This window comes from Megalobrama amblycephala, linkage group LG15 (genome assembly GCF_018812025.1).
Source record: "Megalobrama amblycephala isolate DHTTF-2021 linkage group LG15, ASM1881202v1, whole genome shotgun sequence".
Taxonomy (NCBI): domain Eukaryota; kingdom Metazoa; phylum Chordata; class Actinopteri; order Cypriniformes; family Xenocyprididae; genus Megalobrama; species Megalobrama amblycephala.
The window spans coordinates 10,888,917-10,909,407 of NC_063058.1; the positions used below are offsets into that span (position 1 = coordinate 10,888,917).

General features: G+C 37.2%; 1 protein-coding gene across 2 annotated transcripts in view; it reads left to right on the top strand.

Moving 5' to 3' along the window:
• Positions 1–20,491, top strand: part of tln2b (talin 2b) — a 193,318-nt gene that overhangs the window by 105,798 nt on the left and 67,029 nt on the right. For both annotated transcript variants that reach the window (XM_048157655.1, XM_048157656.1), the window contains exons 13-19: positions 3,444–3,627; positions 5,777–5,890; positions 6,378–6,486; positions 11,113–11,321; positions 11,609–11,707; positions 15,135–15,302; positions 18,505–18,799. In XM_048157655.1, coding sequence (XP_048013612.1) covers positions 3,444–3,627; positions 5,777–5,890; positions 6,378–6,486; positions 11,113–11,321; positions 11,609–11,707; positions 15,135–15,302; positions 18,505–18,799 — 1,178 coding nt within the window. The remainder of the gene's footprint in view (positions 1–3,443; positions 3,628–5,776; positions 5,891–6,377; positions 6,487–11,112; positions 11,322–11,608; positions 11,708–15,134; positions 15,303–18,504; positions 18,800–20,491) is intronic.

Here is a 20,491-nt window from a genome sequence, read left to right on the forward strand (position 1 = left end):
AACGAGATTGAGATTATTATTTTCACAAAAAGTGCTACATCATCAGTAAGGCACCATTTAAGATATCAGGTTCCTGGAAGAGAGAGATAGAGATAGTGAATGTGTGAATATTTCCATACCTATATTTCACTATTTCTCAGCCGCTCACTAAATATATCTTGGTATTTATGTATTTAGTTCATTCTGTAAAATGGCTGCCTTTTACATTTTGATAAGTTGTAAGTACATTTCTGTAAGATTTAAAACAAGTAATGTGTTTAAGTGTTAAAGGTGCCCTTGATTCAAAAATTGAATTTACCTTGGCATAGTTAAATAACAAGAGTTCAGTACATGTTAAAGACATACAGTGAGTCTCAAACCCCATCGTTTCCTCCTCTTATATAAATCTCATTTGTTTAAACGACCTCCGAAGAACAGGCGAATCTCAACATAACACCGACTGTTACGTAACAGTCGGGGTGTACGCCCCAATATTTGCATAATGCCAGCCCATGATGTTCCCAACATTATAAAAGGCATTAGACAAGGGCAGCCAGTTAACGTCTGGAGCTGCACACAGCCGAATCATCAGACTAGGTAAGCAAGAACAACAGCGAAAAATGGCAGATGGAGCGATAATAACTGACATAATCCATGATATCATGATATTTTTACTGATATTTGTAAATTGTCTTTCTAAAAGTTTCGTTAGCATGTTGCTAATGTACTGTTAAATGAGATTAAAGTTACCATTGTTTCTTACTGTATTCACGGAGACAAGAGCCGTCGCTATTTTCATTTTTTAAACACTTGCAGTCTGTATAATTCATAAACACAACTTCATTCTTTATAAATCTCTCCAACAGTGTAGCATTAGCCGTTAGCCACAGAGTATATAGCCTCAAACTCATACAGAATCAAACGTAAACATCAAAATAAATACTATACTCACATAATTCTAAGCATGCATGCAGCATGCATGACGAACATCTTGTAAAGATCCATTTGAGGGTTATATTAGCTGTGTGAACTTTGTAAATGCGCTGTAATATAGTCGACAGCTGGTGTGGCAGGGAGCATGCAATTTAAAGGGGCGGCGACGAGTGTAAATCAGTGCATTGTTAATGATGCCCCAAAATAGGCAGTTAAAAAAATTTATTTAAAAAAAATCTATGGGGTATTTTGAGCTGAAACTTCACAGACACATTCAGGAGACACCTTAGACTTATATTACATCTTGTGAAAGAACGTTCTTGGGCACCTTTAATAAATTGCATTATGCCATATCAAGCTACAGTAATTAAATTTGGGATATAATTATGGCTTCAGAAATGCACTGTAAGAAGATTGGCAGTAACAGGGTTGACAGTTTTACAGTTTAATTTGACATTGCAAAATTGACTCTTTTTTTTTTTTTTATTCAGTCATGACATTAGAAAGATAATTTAAATGCTGATATTTCTACAAATATCCAGTTGTGAGTAATCACTTGTTACTATAGAAAATCATGGCAACAGGGTTGATTGTTTAATTTGACTTTACAAGCCTTTTGCTCAAAGTCGGAGTCAAACTACAAAGTCCTTTTTAAAAAGAGCATTAAATGCTGATATTTCTGAATATTCAAATTTCAGTTATCTAAAGTTTTCTATACAAATCATGATAACAGGGTTGAGCGTTTTACAGTTTAGTTTTACTTAAAAGCCTTTTGCTCATGGTCACGATACTATAAAGAGAATGTAATGCTGATATTTCTACAAATATCCAGTTTTCAATATCAGTTGCTTACCACACAAAATCTTGGTAACAGGGTTGACAGTTACTGTGTAATTTGACATTACAAAATTGACTCATTTAAGGATAATTTGAATATTGAAAAATTTCTACAAATATCCAGCTGTGAGTAATCACTTGTTACTATAGAAAATCATGGCAGCAGGGTTGATTGTTTAATTTGACTTTACTAGCCTTGTGCTCAAAGTCAAACTACAAAGTCCTTTTTAAAAAAAAAAAGCATTTCATGCTGATATTTCTGAATATTCAAATTTCAGTTATCTAAAGTTTTCTATACAAATCATGATAACAGGGTTGAGCGTTTTACAGTTTAGTTTTACTTACAAGCCTTTTGCTCATGGTCATGATACTATAAAGAGAATGTTATGCTGATACTTCTACAAATATCCAGTTTTCAATATCAGTTGCTTACCACACAAAATCTTGGTAACAGTGTTGACAGTTACTGTTTAATTTGACATTACGAAATTGACTCTTTTAAATGTTGAAAAATTTCTACAAATATCCAACTGTGAGTAATCACTTGTTACTATAGAAAATCATGGCAACAGGGTTGATTGTTTAATTTGACTTTACTAGCCTTGTGCTCAAAGTCGAAGTCAAACTACAAAGTCCTTCTTAAAAAGAGCATTTAATGCTGATATTTTTGAATATCCAAATTTCCCTTATCTAAAGATTACTATACAAATCATGAGAGTTTAGTTTTACTACAAGCCTTTTGCTCATGGTCATGATACTATAAAGAGAATGTAATGCTGTTATTTCTACAAATATCCAGTTTTCAATAATCAGTTGCTTACTAAACAAAATCTTGGTAACAGGGTTGACAGTTTACCATGTAATTTAGAATTGATAAGCCTTGCAATCAAAGTCGTGCTACTTAAAAGAATAATTTAATTACATTTTAATTACTACACGAAATCAAGGTAATAGGGTTGACAATAGGTTTTTTTCTTGGTGATTTATCAAATGTAATTAAGAAGAAAATTTTAATAAAAAAAATAATTTTAATTGAATTAATTCAACTTTTGATTTCATTTGTCATGGAAAAAATCATATTAAATCTGGAAAATGCAAAAAGCATTTTTAGAAACCTTTTTTTAATATATATATATATATATATATATATATATATATATATATATATATATATATATATATATATATATATATATATATATATATTTCATCTGAGTTACTGGTTTGACCAGGCTAGCAGAAAATTTTTTTAATATTCATCATATTCAAAGCATGGCACTTCTTCCCAGCATCTCTTTTATCCAGCATGGGCTCTGGTTCTGTCAGAATCGGATATACAGATGGGTCATGTCCTCTCGAGCGCTGCCTGAAAAGTGGTTGTTATGGGCGACGGCATCCCACTTCTCTCTGTAGGAGAGGGGGAGACGTCGGGCATCAGTGCCTGCGTCTGTCCTCGTGCCAACTTACTCATGTTACTTTTAGCACTATAATCCAAAAATTGAGGCCTCTCACAATGAGCTGTAATTAAGCAATAGTGCCTGAAGCGTCTGTTTTCCTGTTGCGAATAGGGAAGTGCTGCTCAGCTGATTTTAATGGCTGTCAGTAATTACCGTAACAATAACAACCATCATTCACAGATATAAGAGTGAATGCAGCCTGACAGCATCTAATAATGAGCCATTGCTTGTTTGTAGGTCCACCATCCTCCAGCAGCAGTTTAATCGGGTCGGTCGAGTCGAGCACGGGTCGGTGGCACTGCCTGGCATCATGCGGTCGGGGTCAATAGGAGGCCCCGACACGTTCAACATGGGAACCATGCCCTCGGCGCAACAGCAGATCACCACGGGACAGATGCACAGAGGACACATGCCCCCTCTGGTGAGAACACGCAACTGCGCTCATGTTTGTGTCAAGATCGCACCATATGTGGTTCTGCTTTCAGAGACCTGTTACACGAAACTGGTTTCAGTTGCTGCCCAGGTAAATTTAAGATTAATTTGAGCAAACTGTTTTTTTTGGGCTCGAGAAGGTGGATTGATTTTTAGCAGTGTTCATTTGTTTGGGGCTGTCGTGGCCTAATGGTTATGGTCAGACTGGTAACCTGAAGGTTGTGGGTTTGTGCATTTAAATTCATATTTTTCATAACGATTTCTTAATCTTCAGCAGTGAAGTGAATTGCGCAGCTCTCAAAAAATGAGAAATGTTGCCTCTGCAACATTCTGAAATAAAATTTGTAAAGTTTATAATTTATAATAAAGATTGCATATTTTATTTAATTAATGTTTATTTTGTTTTGAGTTACAAAAATGGTTTTAGTTTAAGTTAACTATAATAATCCTGCTTCTCTGTGGTGTTTGTTAAACCTATGCACTGTGACCTATTTGTTAATGACTGGTAACCATGAGGTTGTGGGTTCAAATCCCGCCAGGGTTGCTTCTGAGTTACAGAAACATACTCTACACAAATACACAAAGCAGGCACAAATCACTTACCAATACATTGCAATCGTAGTCCCCAAGTACGTACTTGTGGAAACAACCTTCCAAACTCAAGGAGGCTCGAAATTTATGAATGTTTACTCAAAATGTATGAATGATTATGGCATTAAACTGGATGTGTTAAGGTGGCCTCACATTAATGGTTGTTTGATGAATTTTGACGGGCAAAATCTAGTCATTTCAATAGGAATCCATGGGTGACAGATTTCTTTAGACTTTTTTCCCGTGAAATTTCGTTACGATTTCACTAATGTCATTGCAGCTTTATTCAGGTAACTAGCTATACAGTTTAGCTAACCTGAACTAACTTGTTCAACAAGAATCTCTTCAAACTGTTGCTTTGACATTATTTGAAAATTAACGAAAACAGCTAATGTTAATTACCGCCCCATGTGGCGATGGTAAGAGTTGCGTTCTGACTTACTTTTTAAGACAGCAATGCGCTAAAAGATGCATATCTGGTTTGTTTATACATACTTCTATAGCAGTGCTTCCCACACATAGACTTTACTTGGGCGGGCCGCCCATGTATAATAACGGCCGCCCAAGTATATTCGGAGACACATTTTTGCTTTTATTATTTTTATCCTCTTATACTTTTATATCCGCGCAAGATAATGAAACCATCCGCGATTGATTAACTAGTCGTTTTGTACCTGCTCGTTATGTGTGCGTCAGAACTGTACCGCTAACATTCCCACGGGCTCTGCATTTTGCAAAGTCACAAGGGGGCGCTGTTGCGCTTTCTACAAGCTCACGCAAAATCGCTTCAGACTGCTTCAAAGTGATTCTCAATCAATGAAAAGCGCAGATTTATGCCAAGCTATTGCTAATGAACTCAAGTTGATGAATTATTACAATGTCTACTTTATGGCTTTTATATAAAATGTTTTAGACGATTGTAAGATCAGCCTGCAATAGTACAGACATTTCAAAATAAGAGTACCTGTGTATTTCGGGCTTGTTTATAATTAAAAGTCACACGCTAAGTTTTTTCTTTTTCTTTTGTGCATTATTGGTATTTTGGTTACACAATAAATTGTATTTTATTTGATTTCCATTTAATTCATAGTAAATTATTGTAGTCTCCCCCACAGAAAGAAAAGACTAAGAACATTATTTGACACATATATTATTCATTTTATAAATTTTACTAGTAAAATCTGTGTCCCATTCACTGAGAGAGACACTATATGACAGCAAGGAGAACATAGGAAAAGGTGAACCATTTAAATGCTGTAATTTTGCATAATTTACAATGCATAATAATGCATAATGTTAGTATGTAATTAAATGTGTATGTTATTTAATTAAAATTAACTTCAATAAATAAAAATACTGTTAAAAATCACACATTGTTTGTTTGTCACATGTAGTAGACCATTTTTGTGCCGTGGGTAATAGGAGGATTTTTCACCTGGCTACCACCGCAAGTATATTTCAAACCTGTGGGAAGCACTGTATAGATTGTCTTTAAGGCCTATTTTTCTGAATATTGTCTTCTAAATGACTACTTCCTGTGCCATCAGAGTCTGGCCCAGCAAGCACTGATGGGAACTATCAACACCAGTATGCAGGCTGTCCAGCAGGCACAAGCTGACCTGGGAGAGGTTGATAATCTTCCACCACTGGGACAAGACATGGTAAGAAATATACAGAGACAAAAAAGAAAAAAAAAAAGAAAAGTTTTTTAAAGGTAAAATGTGTAATATTTCTAGCACTGGTGCAAAAATAACACTTGTTTATACTGCTGTAAACCATATGTTGTCTGATTTTATGTGGGTAAAGGTGTTAGGAGGAAAGATCCTCATACAGCTTGTCCCCGCGTGTGATTTATCATGCAGTAGAATGTTGCAAGTTCAAATCCCATGAGGGATATTGAGCCAGAATATGCGCCACAAACTAGTGTAAAAGCTTCATAATATGTTATTGTTATTGTGACATTACAGTAATGTATTGTGGCATTGCTGTACAATTATTGTTCGTTTATTGACTACAATTGCAGAGGTGGTCATTGATCATTTACCTGCGCTTACATATCCTTGATATTTCTTAGTGGAAAAAAGCCACCCCAAAAAAAAAAGACATGAGTACACTAGTATTAACTCTCCTCTCTTTTCTCCCAAAAAGGCATCCAGAATGTGGGTTCAGAACAAGGTGGATGAATCCAAACACGAGATTCACTCCCAAGTGGATGCCATCACGGCTGGTACCGCATCAGTGGTCAACCTCACTGCTGGTATGTGACCGAATGAGAAATTACCTATAAATCATCTGTACCTTCATTGACATACAAAACAATACATGTTTAGTATGTTGGGGTTTTTTTGTCTTTGTGGTCACATGCCTTACAATTTCAAATGCTTATATGTATCGATTTTGTTTTCCCATGTCCAACTTTCAGTTTGTTAAAAATATTTTTTTAAAAAGCCGCACATAGTCTGCCATGTTTATATCCTCGCTATAGCACCTATTGATATAATATCTGCGCCACATTAACATTGCAAACATTTTGGATAAACCAATCAGCATAAGCATCTCCATAGACTCCAGGCACTGGAGCCACTGAGGACACAGTGGATGAAATACAAAGTTCTGGCATGAAACTCTAGATGGCGCAGGCTAATAGGTCCTTTAACACACCTGATAATTATCACATCAATATCTATAGGTCACAGATGATTGGTTCCTGCTGTATTAGTAGCCAATAAGCTGCGTGCTTGATCTTTAAATACATGAGTTAGCATTGCTTAGTAGCGCAGCGTGCTTCAGAAACCCTCCACCTTCCCCAGCTCCACCTGTATAGATCTGCTACGGTTATTCATGTACGCTATTGTACAGCAGCAGCATGTCTTACTTGCTCACAGCAGCGTGTCGTGTATGTATTGGCAGTAGCAAGTCCCGTACTTGCTCTGCTGCAGCAGCAGCAATTAAGCAGCAGCAGCGTAGCAGATCTATTCCGCCAAGACCAAATATATCTACATTGTCATATCCATTACCATACCAAACACTCTGAGAGTTGTCATGACAGAATTTCATTTATGAAGGAAATGTGCCTTGGAAAATTAGGTAAAGTCTTATGTTTGTGCAAAAACATTTTACGCAAGACTGCTTCACAAACGAGGGTCAGTTTAATGCTGGATTTGCACAAAAGTTGATTATGAAAGATGGGTCGACATGTTCCCACATGAACACCTGTACAGCATTTTATAGATGAATGTGACAGAACATACAGGTGCTGGTCATATAATTAGAATATCGTGAAAAAGTTCATTTTTTTATTGTAAATTATTTTTTAAAATGAAACTTTCATTTATACTAGATTCCCTACATGTAAAGTAAAACATTTCAAAAGTTTTTTTTTTTTTTTTTTTTTTTTTTTTTTAATTTGTTGATTAGAGCGTACAGCTCATGAAAGTCCAAAATCCAGTATCTCAAAATATTAGAATATTTACATTTGAGTTTCATTAAATGACCATCCCTACAGTATAAATTCTGGGTATCTTCTTTGAAACCACACTAATGGGGAAGACTGCTGACTTGGCAATGGTCCAGGAGACAATCATTGACACCCTCCACAAAGAGAGTAAGTCACAGATGGTCATTACTGAATGTGGTGGCTGTTTACAGAGTGATGTATCAAAGCATATTAAATGCAAAGTTGACTAGAAGGAAGAAATTGGGTAGGCAAAGGTGCACAAGCAACAGGGATGACCGCAAGCTTGAGAATACTGTCAAGTAAAGCCGATTCAGACACTTGGGAGAGCTTCACAATGAGTCAAATGAAGCTGGAGTCAGCGCATCAAGAGTCACCACACTCAGACATCTTCAGGAAAAGGACTACCAAGCCACTTCTGAAACAGAAACAACGTCAGAAGCATCTTACCTGGGCTAAGGAGAAAAAGAACTGGACAGTGAACAGTGGTCGAAAGTCCTCTTTTCAGATAAAAGTAAATTTTGCATTTCATGTTGAAATCATGGTCCCAGAGTCTGAAGGAAGACTGGAGAGGCACAGAATCCAAGCTGCTTGAAGTCTAGTGAGAAGTTTCTGAAGTCAGTAATGATTTGGGTGGCCGTGACGTCTGCTGGTGTTGGTCCATTGTGTTTTATCAAGTGCAAAGTCAATGCAGCCATCTTCCAGGAGATTTTGGAGCACTTTATGCTTCCATCTGCTGACAAGCTTTATGGAGATGCTGATTTCCTTTTCCAGCAGGACTTTAGCACCTGCCCACAGTGCAAAAACCACTTCCAAGTGATTTGCTGACCATGATAATACTGTGCTTTATTGGCCAGTCAACATGCCTGACCCCTGAATCTATGGGATATTTTCAAGAGAAAGATGAGAAACAGTCGATCCAACAATATACAGATGATCTGAAGGCTCAATAGTGCCTCAGCAGTGCCACAGGCTGATCACTTCCATGCCACACTTCACTGATGCTGTAATTTGTGCTAGGAGCAAGTCATTTGCTGTAATATGTGCTGCCGACCAAGTATCGAGTGTACAAATGAACATACTTTAAAGAACTTGAACTTTTCTGTTTTGAAAATCCATTTTTTGATTGATCTTAGGAAATATTCTAATATTTTGAGATACTGGATTTAGGACTTTCATGAGCTGTACGGTCTAATCAAAATTAAAAAAAAAAAAAAAAAAAAAAAAAACTTTTGAAATGTTTCACTTTACATGTAGGGAATTTAGAATATATGAAAGTTTCTTTTTAAAAAATAATTTATAATAAAAAAATGAACTTTTTCACGATATTCTAATTATATGACCAGCACCTGTACTAATCGATAAGTTGAATAAAGTTAACTCCACAACAACTACATAAATTCATCCACTAACCATTCAGAAATGTCCAGTTGCATTCTAAAATTTGTAATTTGTCTTGTATCTCCATCTGTGTCTGACTCCGGTTTGAACAATGAAAGGCTGAACACTTTTACTGACAATTTTGGCTGCGTGAGATTTTCCAGTTTTGTTGTTGTCGGAGTATCTGAAGCATGAGCTGTACAGGCTCCGCCCTCTACTGGAAAGGGGGCAGGGAGCAGCAGCTCATTTGCATTTGAAGTTACACACGAAAACGGCGTGTTTTTGTTCACACCCAAATAGGGGCAAATTGGACAAACTATAATAAATGATCTGTGGGGTATTTTGAGCTGAAACTTCACAGACACATTCTGGAGACACCAGAGACTTGTATTACATTGTGAAAAGGGGCATAATAGGTCCCCTTTAATTAACTTTGCAACTACATGCCAACTTAAACTCTAACACCTAACCCTAACCTAACAGTCTAATACTCCAATGAGAGTTAGTTAGCATAGTGGACCATCGAAATAAAGTGAAACCTATTTAGTAAGTATAACATGCTATGAAATTAGCCTAAGCAAGACAAACGATGTGGTGAAAATAAAATGCATGTTGGAAATGATCATGTCTTTTCCAAAAAGTTACATACTGTAATTTTCCTGTGATGTGTTTATGCACTGGTGAACATAATTGAAGAAATATCATTTGTCCAATACCACAAATGTTTGAAAACGATGATGATTTAGAAGAAATGTACACATGAAGTCTTGCAATAGCTACTTATATTAATGTATACCAGCACTCGAAGATGGAAAAATATGTTTCATCTCACTGTTAAATAATAAGTCACTCTCCAATTGCACTAATAAATATTTCCATTAATGAATGTGAAGTTTGTTGTCCTGAAGCTGAACTGCTTGGCAGGATTTGTGTATTCCTTCCCGCGTTCTGGAGAGATTCCATGCGGACCAGACCAGGTTTTTGCTGGATTTAATCTCCTCGTGCCATCTGTTTGATAGTGCGGAGATTTGCCTGTTAGCCAGCAGCCCAGTTCAAACTTTACTGTTTTTTTTTTTTTTTTTTTTTTTTTTTTTTTTTGCAGCCTGTGCTTTACATCTGTTCTCATGCCCTGAAGAGCTTGTTAGGATATAATGTGATGTGTAGATGTGCGCACTATAGATGGAATGCATATGTGTTTGGCGTCATATGGATCTCATTTTGAATGAGCTCACTAATAATGAATAATCACGTTATTGCACATGTTGCACATTTGAGTGGAGCGTGTTGAAGACATGAAAGAAAATTGAACCTGTTCCTGGTTTTATAGTGAGCAATTCTAAAATATACATTATTACATGTTTACAACTATAATAGTCTAAACAAATTAAGTTGTGGTGTCATTTCCATCACACCAAACTGTTTTATCACTAATAAAGTTTATTTATAATTAATTAGGTTACCAAAGAATGTGAACGTGTCAGTAAAGAGCTTAAGATGAAATACGAGTCATGTGATATTTTTTTTAAAATCATTTTTTATTGTGCCAATTTCCGAGCTGTAGTTTTGTCAAGTTCAGTGTTATTTCAATATTATTTATGTACTATTATAGTTTTAATTAATATTTTGAGCTTTTGTTTTTATATTTTCAGTTTTCGGTTTAATTTTAGATGTAGTATTTTTTCATATTTCTATATATTTAAAAAAATTTATTTCAGTTTTAGTAATTTTAGTACATAAACTTATTTCAGTTAGTTGCCAAGACATTATTTTCAAATTTTTGTTTAAATTTTTCATCTAATATTAATATTTTATTTTATTTAGTTTTAAGTTTTAAGTATTTAGGATTTATAAAATCATAAAAAATTGAATTAGCCTTAGCGAGACAAAGTGTGTTATTTTATTTAAAAAAATCTTTAAAATGTAATTTCCATCACTGTCACTTCCATAATGCATGGATAATGAATGACAGAATTCGCATTTTTGGTGAACTATCCCTTTAAATTGCTCACACTTTTCATCACCCTCTTTATCCATCTCTGATCTCTCCAGGTGACCCTACGGACACGGACTATACCGCCGTGGGCTGTGCCATCACCACCATCTCCTCCAACCTGACGGAGATGTCCAAGGGAGTAAAGCTCTTGGCGGCTCTGATGGAGGACGAGGTGGGCAGCGGGCAGAATCTAATGGGGGCCGCCCGGACCCTCACAGGGGCCGTGTCTGACCTGCTTAGAGCCGTGGAACCAGCTTCTGGAGAGGTGACGAATTCAAACACGCAAACCCCTCGGCCCCTTCACATCTAATCCACCAATAACCCACTGCTGTTTACAGGCGGATTTGATAATGAACTCGTTAAGCTGTGTTTTTCCTTCCTGGTTTACAGAGCACAGTCACAATCTGTTTACTTGTTTGGCTTGTGCTAGACAGGGTAATTGTAGTGGAGTGCAAAGCTGATAGACAGGATGTGATTAGCCGTGCATTGAGTTCTTAGACATTGCGTTGGTCATACGTGGGTCATTTCTGAAGTGCCGATATCACCCCACAGCCCAGACAGACTGTTCTGACGGCGGCGGGCAGCATCGGCCAGGCCAGCGGAGATCTTCTGAAACAAATGGGAGAAGGAGAAACCGACGAGAGATTCCAGGTGTGTCTTTCTTTGTGGAATAGAGCATAATAATGAATACTCATTTTTTTCCCATTCACATCATTGCAAACTCTGATGTGTATATAGAAATTAGGAAAAAAATATATATACTTAAAACAGAGGTCGGCAACCCGCGGCTCTAGAGCCACATGCGGCTCTTTAGCGCCCCCCTAGTGGCTCCCTGGAGCTTTTTCAAAAATGGGGGGGGGGGATATATTTTTTGTTTTCATATGGTTTCTGTAGAAGGACAAACCCCAGCTAACAATTTCCTGGTTAGCCAGGAAAGTTTTCTTTACGTAAATAGAACGTTCCCTGTTGGTTTGGAGAACGTTCCCCTAACCTTCCCAGAACGTTCCCTTAACCTTCCTAGAACGTTCCCCTAACCTTCCTAGAATGTTCCCGGAACGTTCCCCTAACCTCTTTTTTTGTAGGTTAGTTATCGCTCCGCGTCCCATATGGTATAAGCGGCACGGAAGATCGGATGAATGGATGTCAGTACTACAAACCATGTCTTGTTTTGAACTTTTATTTAATCAATAGAAACTTTATAAATAATCCGAGCACATAAACCTTATGGATGATTAAATAAGATCGAATTTATGCATTAATATGTAAGATTTCGTGAATTTTATTACTGACACTGTACAATGAATTCAACACAATATGGGGTTTTTAAAATATAAATTTTATTCACAGACATTAAAAAATTAATAACAATTATGTGACTTCAACTGGGATAACATTACATTAATTTCTTACCACTGAATTAGCAGGTAAATTACTCTGGTCGGCTAACAAAAACTTCTCGGTTAACATGTCTCTTAAATCACACTATTTACACTCGTACATATATTAATTATAAATAATTATTCAATAAAGAGATCGATAAACAAATGTTATAGTCAGTCAGTAAAATGAAATGACCGTTAATTTTTAAATTACGCAAGTGCGCGGCTCTCTGTGAAAGACAGAAGCGCGTGCTGGAGAAGCGCGTGATCAGAGGCGCGCAGTAAAGAAAGACATTCTTAACGTTTTCCAATGCTGTAAAAATGTGTATAATAAATATTAAATTTCAACATTTCTGTCAACGAAGAGTTGCGTCATAGCCTGCGACACACGTTTCAGCGCGGAAGGTATGCATCGATGTCACTTTCCCGCCGAAAGCGCGCTCCCTCAGCTGGACTGAGTGGCAAAAGAGCCTGCTGCGTGACTAGATTTAATAGGGGAAACTGCGAAAATGCGAGTAAAACAAACGATTACACTAAAGTGTTTCTTACAACTTGTCAAATAAACTAATCCATGGATATTGACATGTAGCCAGGAGTCGTGTTTCCTGACATTTATATATGCCTGATTTGATGCCGGGGAAATACATAAAGCAAATCTGCCTAATCAATGTTATATCGTCATATTGTCCAGCCTTAAAACATATATAGTTTTATAGTATAGTTTTTGTTAGTGTTAATTTTAAAACACACAATTATGCAGAATATAAGATGGAAAATATTTAATTGATGATTTGTCAACATAATATATAACAATACAATATATACGGTATGATTTTTATCTCAAAATCCAACAATTTTACACAAAATAATAACTGCAGATCCATGTTTCTCTGCCTGGAGTCCAGCTGTTTCTGTGAATTGCACCGATCCATTTGCTTCTTTTTTCTGTAGCTTTCAGCAGTTTTTAAATATATACCTCGGGAATACCTCATTATGTATTTGTAGCCTACTTAGTCATTTTGATAGTAGGCTAATATAGCTAATATACACTTACAGCCTGTGTTGCCTTCATATAAGGCTTATATAAGGCTTTTAATTTTTTGCGGCTCCAGACGGATGTTTTTTGTTTTTTTCGGTCCAATATGGCTCTTTGAACATTTTGGGTTGCCGACCCCTGACTTAAAAGAAAGTCATTCATATGATTTGGAACGATATATGGGTGAACTATTTCTTCAAAAAAGGGCATGTTTTGAGTAATGTTCATGCTGCTCCTTTACATACAGTGAAAGTGGTGGTGAACCGGCTGTCAAAATGGCAGATGAAGCACTAAAAAAAAAAAAAAAAATTGTTAATATGTCTAAAGCACTATATTTCAAGTCTTTTGAAGTCTTTAAGTGAGGAACAGACTGAAATGTAAGTCATTATTCACTTAAAATCTTGCTTTATAGCTGTGTTCACTTTCAATGTATGTAACATGCTATAAGTTTTTCCTTATATAAATTTGTGTTGCATAGTAAGTCAGGTCAAAGGTAAGAAAATGAGAAAATTTTCATTCATTTTCATCAAATTTTCAATTTTTTCAAAATACCTTTTGATGTTCATGCACGTTTTCTTGTGCGTTATTGTCACATTAACTTGCCCTAAATTCATCACAAGAGAGATTTTCTTCTCACGCAGTATGAACATGTTTTTTTATCCCCCTTTTGATTGAGTTTATAAAATATACAGGTATATATACAAATGTATAAGATGTTTACGAGTGTAGGAAAAAGGGATAATTCACCCAAAAATGGAAATTATTCCATGATTTACTCACCCTCACGCCATCCTAGGTGTATATGTCTATCTTCTTTCAGATGAACACAATCAGAGATATATTTAAAAATATCCTTAGTCCTCCAAGGTTTATATTGGTAGTGAAGGGGGCATCCATCCATCATAAAAATAATCCATGCGTACGGACGTCTGCTGGAGGCTAGTTATTTTAGTTAATAAAGTTTTAAATATGGATATTTTTCTTACAAAAACCAATCGCTTCGCTTCAGAAAGCCTTTATTAACCCCCTGGAGCCATATGGATTATTTTTACGATGAATGGGTGAATTTTTTTGGCCTTCAAAATTGTGCCCCCCATTCACTTCCATTATAAAGCTTGGAAGAGCCAGGATATTTTTAAATATATCTCAGATTGTGTTCGTCTGAAGGAAGATAGTCATATACACCTTGGAAGGTTTGAGGGTGAGTAAATCATGGGTTAATTTTCATTTTTGGGTGAACCATCCCTTTAACCTCAAAGTTTATGGTAGGTTTGTCTTGAATATTTATATGTTATTGATAAAACAATGTCTCTATGAAGGAAATGGGAATGGGATTTTCTATCTCTGGAAATCCACTGTTGCACTTTGTAATTTATCTGAATTTAATGTTAATATCAAATCCCTCAGCCAATCACATGCTCCTTGTCTCATTATTTCTTGGCAAGGCAGTTTTCACTTGTGGTAAACACTTTAATGCCCATTTTCAACACGTAAAATTTGATTTAGTGTGGTTCGTCTGATGTTGTCACAGTCAGTTAGCCTCCGAGAGCGTTTTATTGCCCTCTATTTTATTCTGTTACACTCTATCCTTGCGTTTATTTCATTCATTAGCCTGGGCCAGGTTGCTTCACAGTGTGTTGCTTGAATGACGAATATGTTTCAGGACATTATGATGAACCTGGCTAAAGCCGTTGCTAATGCCGCCGCCATGCTGGTGCTGAAAGCCAAGAACGTGGCACAGGTGGCAGAGGACACGGCGCTCCAGAACCGAGTCATTACCGCCGCCACGCAGTGCGCGCTCTCCACCTCACAGCTGGTGGCCTGCACAAAGGTACATTTCATAGTTTGTAGAGAAGTAGATACTACTGATCATTTATACGTATAATTGACCACCTTTTTTAAGGATGTAAGTTAACTGGAAGACATCTGTCTAAGAATATAGATACAGATAAAGGTACATATTTTAAGTTTAACATATTTAAATTCAAAATTAAATGTTTATTTTAGTGGTCAACAAAAAGCAGAGGGGCTGATGTGTGTATATATAGGGATATATAATGTCACTTTATAGATAGTAAATAACACTATTACACTAAAGTAATAAAATGAGCGTTTATTTTAAAGGATTCATGACATGGATTTTTTTTTAGATCATTTTAATATGTTCATTGAGGTTAACTTATAATATTAATAGATTTTTGTTTTTTACACACACACAAATACACCGATCAGGCATAACATTATGACAGGTGAAGTGAATAACACTGATTATCTCTTCATCTTGGAACCTATTAGTGGATCTCTTAAGCCCCGTTCACACCGCCAGCGACTTTTTCACTGCATATCGCTAGTCTCCTACTGTGAAGTCGCTTGTGGGCGTTCCTAGTGCTGTCGCTCTAATGTCATTGGTAGACTGCACATCTGATCATATCTATAGAAAATGCAGTCACAAATGATATATAAAACTAAGAAATCATTCTAATTGGACAAGGAATTAGGTTTAAAATAATTAAAAGTAACATTCAGCTGTTGTTGAGTGTTGTGACTGCAGAGCTCGGTGCATTAAATAATTAACTAGATTAACGATCGGTCTATCAACAAATTAAACTCACTCATACTGTCAAAAATACTAAAATGTCATTCGAATTTGACAAATAATAAATTTTCTTGTCCCTAATAATAAACACAATGCAGGGGAAACTGTAATATGAACTGCAGCAGTGCTAATGCTCACAGCATCATATAATAACAACACAAAATGTATGAATCAAACTCACAAGACTGCCGACCGTTTCTTTTCCACGCATCATTTAATTATATCCATGTATGTACAGTCAAATCATATAAAACAGTGAAATCGCTCCGGAACTATCCCTGTCTGTCTTGCCTGCACTCGAGACGGTGACGTGAGCTCCAGAGAGCTTCATTCCTATTGGCTGTCGCTCGCGAAATTCGTTCCTGATTTGCATAAAGTTGAAATATCTGAAGTTTTGTCGCTTGTCTCTCGTCGCTTGCCACGCCTACATTCCGTCGCCAACGGTCACTGTCGCTCTTGTTGCCGGAAGTCGCCAGCGCTCCATTGAAATGAATGGGATCCTGTCGCTTTGTCGCTGCTTGTCGCTGGCGGTGTGAACGGGGCTTTAGGCAGCAAGTGAACATTTTGTCCTCAAAGTTGATGTGTTAGAGGAAGGAAAAATGGGCAAGCGTAAGGATTTGAGCGAGTTTGACAATTGATGTACGTGGGGAGCGAAGGCTGGCCCATGTGGTCCGATCCAACAGACGAGCTACTGTAGCTCAGATTTCTCAAGAAGTTAATGCTGGTTCTGATAGAAAGGTGTCAGAATACACAGTGCATCACAGTTTGTTGCATATGGGGCTGCATAGCCGCAGACCAGTCAGGGTGCCCATGCTGACCCCCGTCCACCGTCGAAAGTTCCAACAGTGGGCACATGAGCATCAGAACTAGACCACGGAGCAATGGAAGAAGGTGGCCTGGTCTGATGAATCGTGTTTTCTTTTAAATCACATGGATGGCCGGGTGCGTTGCTTACCTGGGGAACACATGGCACCAGGATGCACTATGGGAAGAAGGCAAGCCGGCGGAGGCAGTGTGATGCTTTGGGCAATGTTCTGCTGGGAAACTTTGGGTCCTGCCATCCATGTGGATGTTACTTTGACACGTACCACCTACCTAAGCATTGTTGCAGACCGTGTACACCCTTTCATGGAAACGGTATTCCCTGGTGGCTGTGGCCTCTTTCAGCAGGATAATGCGCCCTGCCACAAAGCAGAAATGGTTCAGGAATGATTTGAGGAGCACAACAACAAGTTTGAGTTGTTGACTTGGCCTCCAAATTCCCCAGATCTCAATCCAATCTGTGGGATGTGCTGAACAAACAAGTCTGATCCATGGAGGCCCCACCTCACAACTTACAGGACTTAAAGTATCTGCTGCTAACATCTTGGTGCCAGATACCACAGCACACCTCCAGGACAGTCCCGTATTTCAGGCCTGTTTTTAGTGTCCCGGCTTATTAAGAAAAAATAATTCATTATGACTGATAGAACGAGTAGTAGTAGCCCAATCAAATTCGTCGTATAACAAAATTACCATCCAATCACAATTTATCGATTACCTTGCAGTTAGTGAGAGTGGGATCGGTGGAATCACGCTGAATGGCACACACCAGAAGTGCTCTCTCTTTCCTTGCGCACGATCCAATTCTCTCAGACTGCAGGCAATCAGTTCTCATTGTGCCTGAATGGTCAAATGCAAACATAGTTGCCAAAATGTCCATCGTGTGGAGTATCTCATGTAAATACAGTCGGTTATGGCTTAAGTGGACGTAAACGGGTGGGTGAAAACTGGATATATGTCAGTATATTACATCCGTGAATTTGGTCTTAAAGGGACAGTAGCCTAATTAAATATTTGTTTGTCATTAATGTTAATCAAACAATAAAATATGTTAAATAAATGTATACATGGTAAATAAACCTACTGTATCTGAAAAACAAGTTTATTTAATTTGTATCTTTTGTAATATTTTTTATATAACAATAATTATTGTGAAATAAAATTTCTCATATTATAAATAAAATGGTCATATTGCCCACCTTTTGCTCATCCATCCTGTATTCCACCATGAGAAATATAGTCTAGTGGAGTCCATGCCTCAACGGGTCAGGGCTGTTTTGGCAGCAAAAGGGGGTCCAGCACAATATTAGGAAGGTGGTCATCATGTTATGCCTGATCGGTGTATATATATGTAAATACTGACTAATACTGACTGATTTATCAGCGATACATGAGTTGATCACATACACTACTTTATTTTAAATCCTTTTATTATGGTTTCCTGAAACCATACCATGATAATAAAGATGTATATCATTTCACTATTTCAGTTGTAAGTTTGTATTTTCATCAGTAAGAAAAGCACACATTCCCTTACACTTTATACCCAAAATAATCTGTCGCTATTCTGAACAGTGTCTTTCATCTATTTTGGGTGTACGTGTGATTGTTGTAGGTGGTGAGCCCCACCATCTCCTCGCCGGTGTGTCAGGACCAGCTGGTGGAGGCAGGACGTCTGGTGGAGCGTTCCGTGGAGGGGTGTGTGAAGGCGTGTCACGCCGCCTCAGAGGAGGGCGAGCTGCTCCGACAGGTGAACATGGCTGCTGGGGCGGTCAGCCAGGCCCTGAGCGATCTGCTGCAGCACGTGCGCCACTACGCCAGCTGCGGAGAGCCAATCGGACGCTACGACCAAGCAACTGACACCATTATGACTGTAACGGAGAGTATTTTCACCTCAATGGGGGACGCAGGTGAGACTAGCCTGTATAAATTATAACCAGTGTTGGGGAAGTTACTTTTAAAAGTAATGCATTACAATATTGCGTTACTCCCTAAAAAAGTAACTAATTGTGTTAGTTACTTTTTTATGGAAAGTAATGCGTTACATTACTTTTGCGTTACTTTTTCTATCAAGGCTGGCATGTTTGTTTTTTTGTTTGTTTGTTTATAACAACAAAAAAAGTTCAATTTTGGCAAATATAAAGGTCCTTTCACACCAAAAGTGAAATGAATAAGCCTCAGGCTGAAGAAAATGCATAATCACACCCGTACAGTAGAGGGCGCAGCTCAAACAAACCTTTCAGCTGTGCTGCCATTCTGGATTAAAGAAGAATAGGACGAACATGAATGTATGCTCACATTTAGTCTAGAACTAGTCTAGAATAACCATACTTACGCACTTACTCCCGATTTCTCTCAACATAAGTGTCAGTCAATAAATGGGAAAGCTTGCATTACTTATTTGAAAAAATTATTCAGATATTTTGTTGTAAATTTAAAAATAATGTGTTACTTTGCCAGTTACTTGAAAAAAGTAATCTGATTACTTAATGGGTTAGTTCACCCAAAAATGAAAATTATGTCATTAATGACTCACCCTCATGTCGTTCCAAACCCGTAAGACCTTCGTTCATCTTTGGAACACAGTTTAAGATATTTTAGATTTAGTCCGAGAGCTTTCTGTCCCTCCATTGAAAATGTATGTACGGTAGACTGTCCATGTCCAGAAAGGTAATAAAAACATCATCAAAGTAGTCCATGTGACATCAGTGGGTTAGTTAGAAGTTTTTGAAGCATCAAAAATACATTTTGGTCCAAAAATAACAAAAACTACGACTTTATTCAGCATTGTCTTCTCTTCCGGAATCCTTTCCATTGAATTGATTCCATTGAATTGATTCCACTGAATTGATTCCATTGAATCCTTTCATCTGTCGGCGCTGGTAATGCACTTTTACGTGGTTGTTTTTGCCGATTAGGACATCCGCGACATGCACACTTATGCACCATTTTAAAAAATATAGTAATACCAAAATACAAACAATGTAGAATAGCTTGAATACAGCGTGCGTCTCCCTCAGACTGTAAACGAAGCTCGGGCGCACCGGATAACACGTCAGCAGCGTCACTATGGAGTCGTGAACCCGGATTGACAACAGACCCGGAAGAGAATATGATGCTGAATAAAGTCGTAGTTTTTGTTATTTTTGGACCAAAATGTATTTTCGATGCTTCAAAAACTTCTAACTAACCCACTGATGTCACATGGACTACTTTGATGATGTTTTTATTACCTTTCTGGACATGGACAGTCTACCGTACATACATTTTCAATGGAGGGACAGAAAGCTCTCGGACTAAATCTAAAATATCTTAAACTGTGTTCCGAAGATGAACGAAGGTCTTACAGGTTTGGAACGACATGAGGGCGAGTCATTAATGACATAATTTTCATTTTTGGGTGAACTAACCCTTTAAGTCACGTTGATTGTAATGTGTTACCTAACACTAATTATGATATTATGTATGTAATTATTTTACATTATGTATATAATTAGTCCCTAGATACGAAATTTTATGTAATTCAATAGTTATAATATTGTCATTTAATAGTGTCTTTGCCCGCTTTCTCCACCAAAAACCATAAGGCTGAACACTAATAG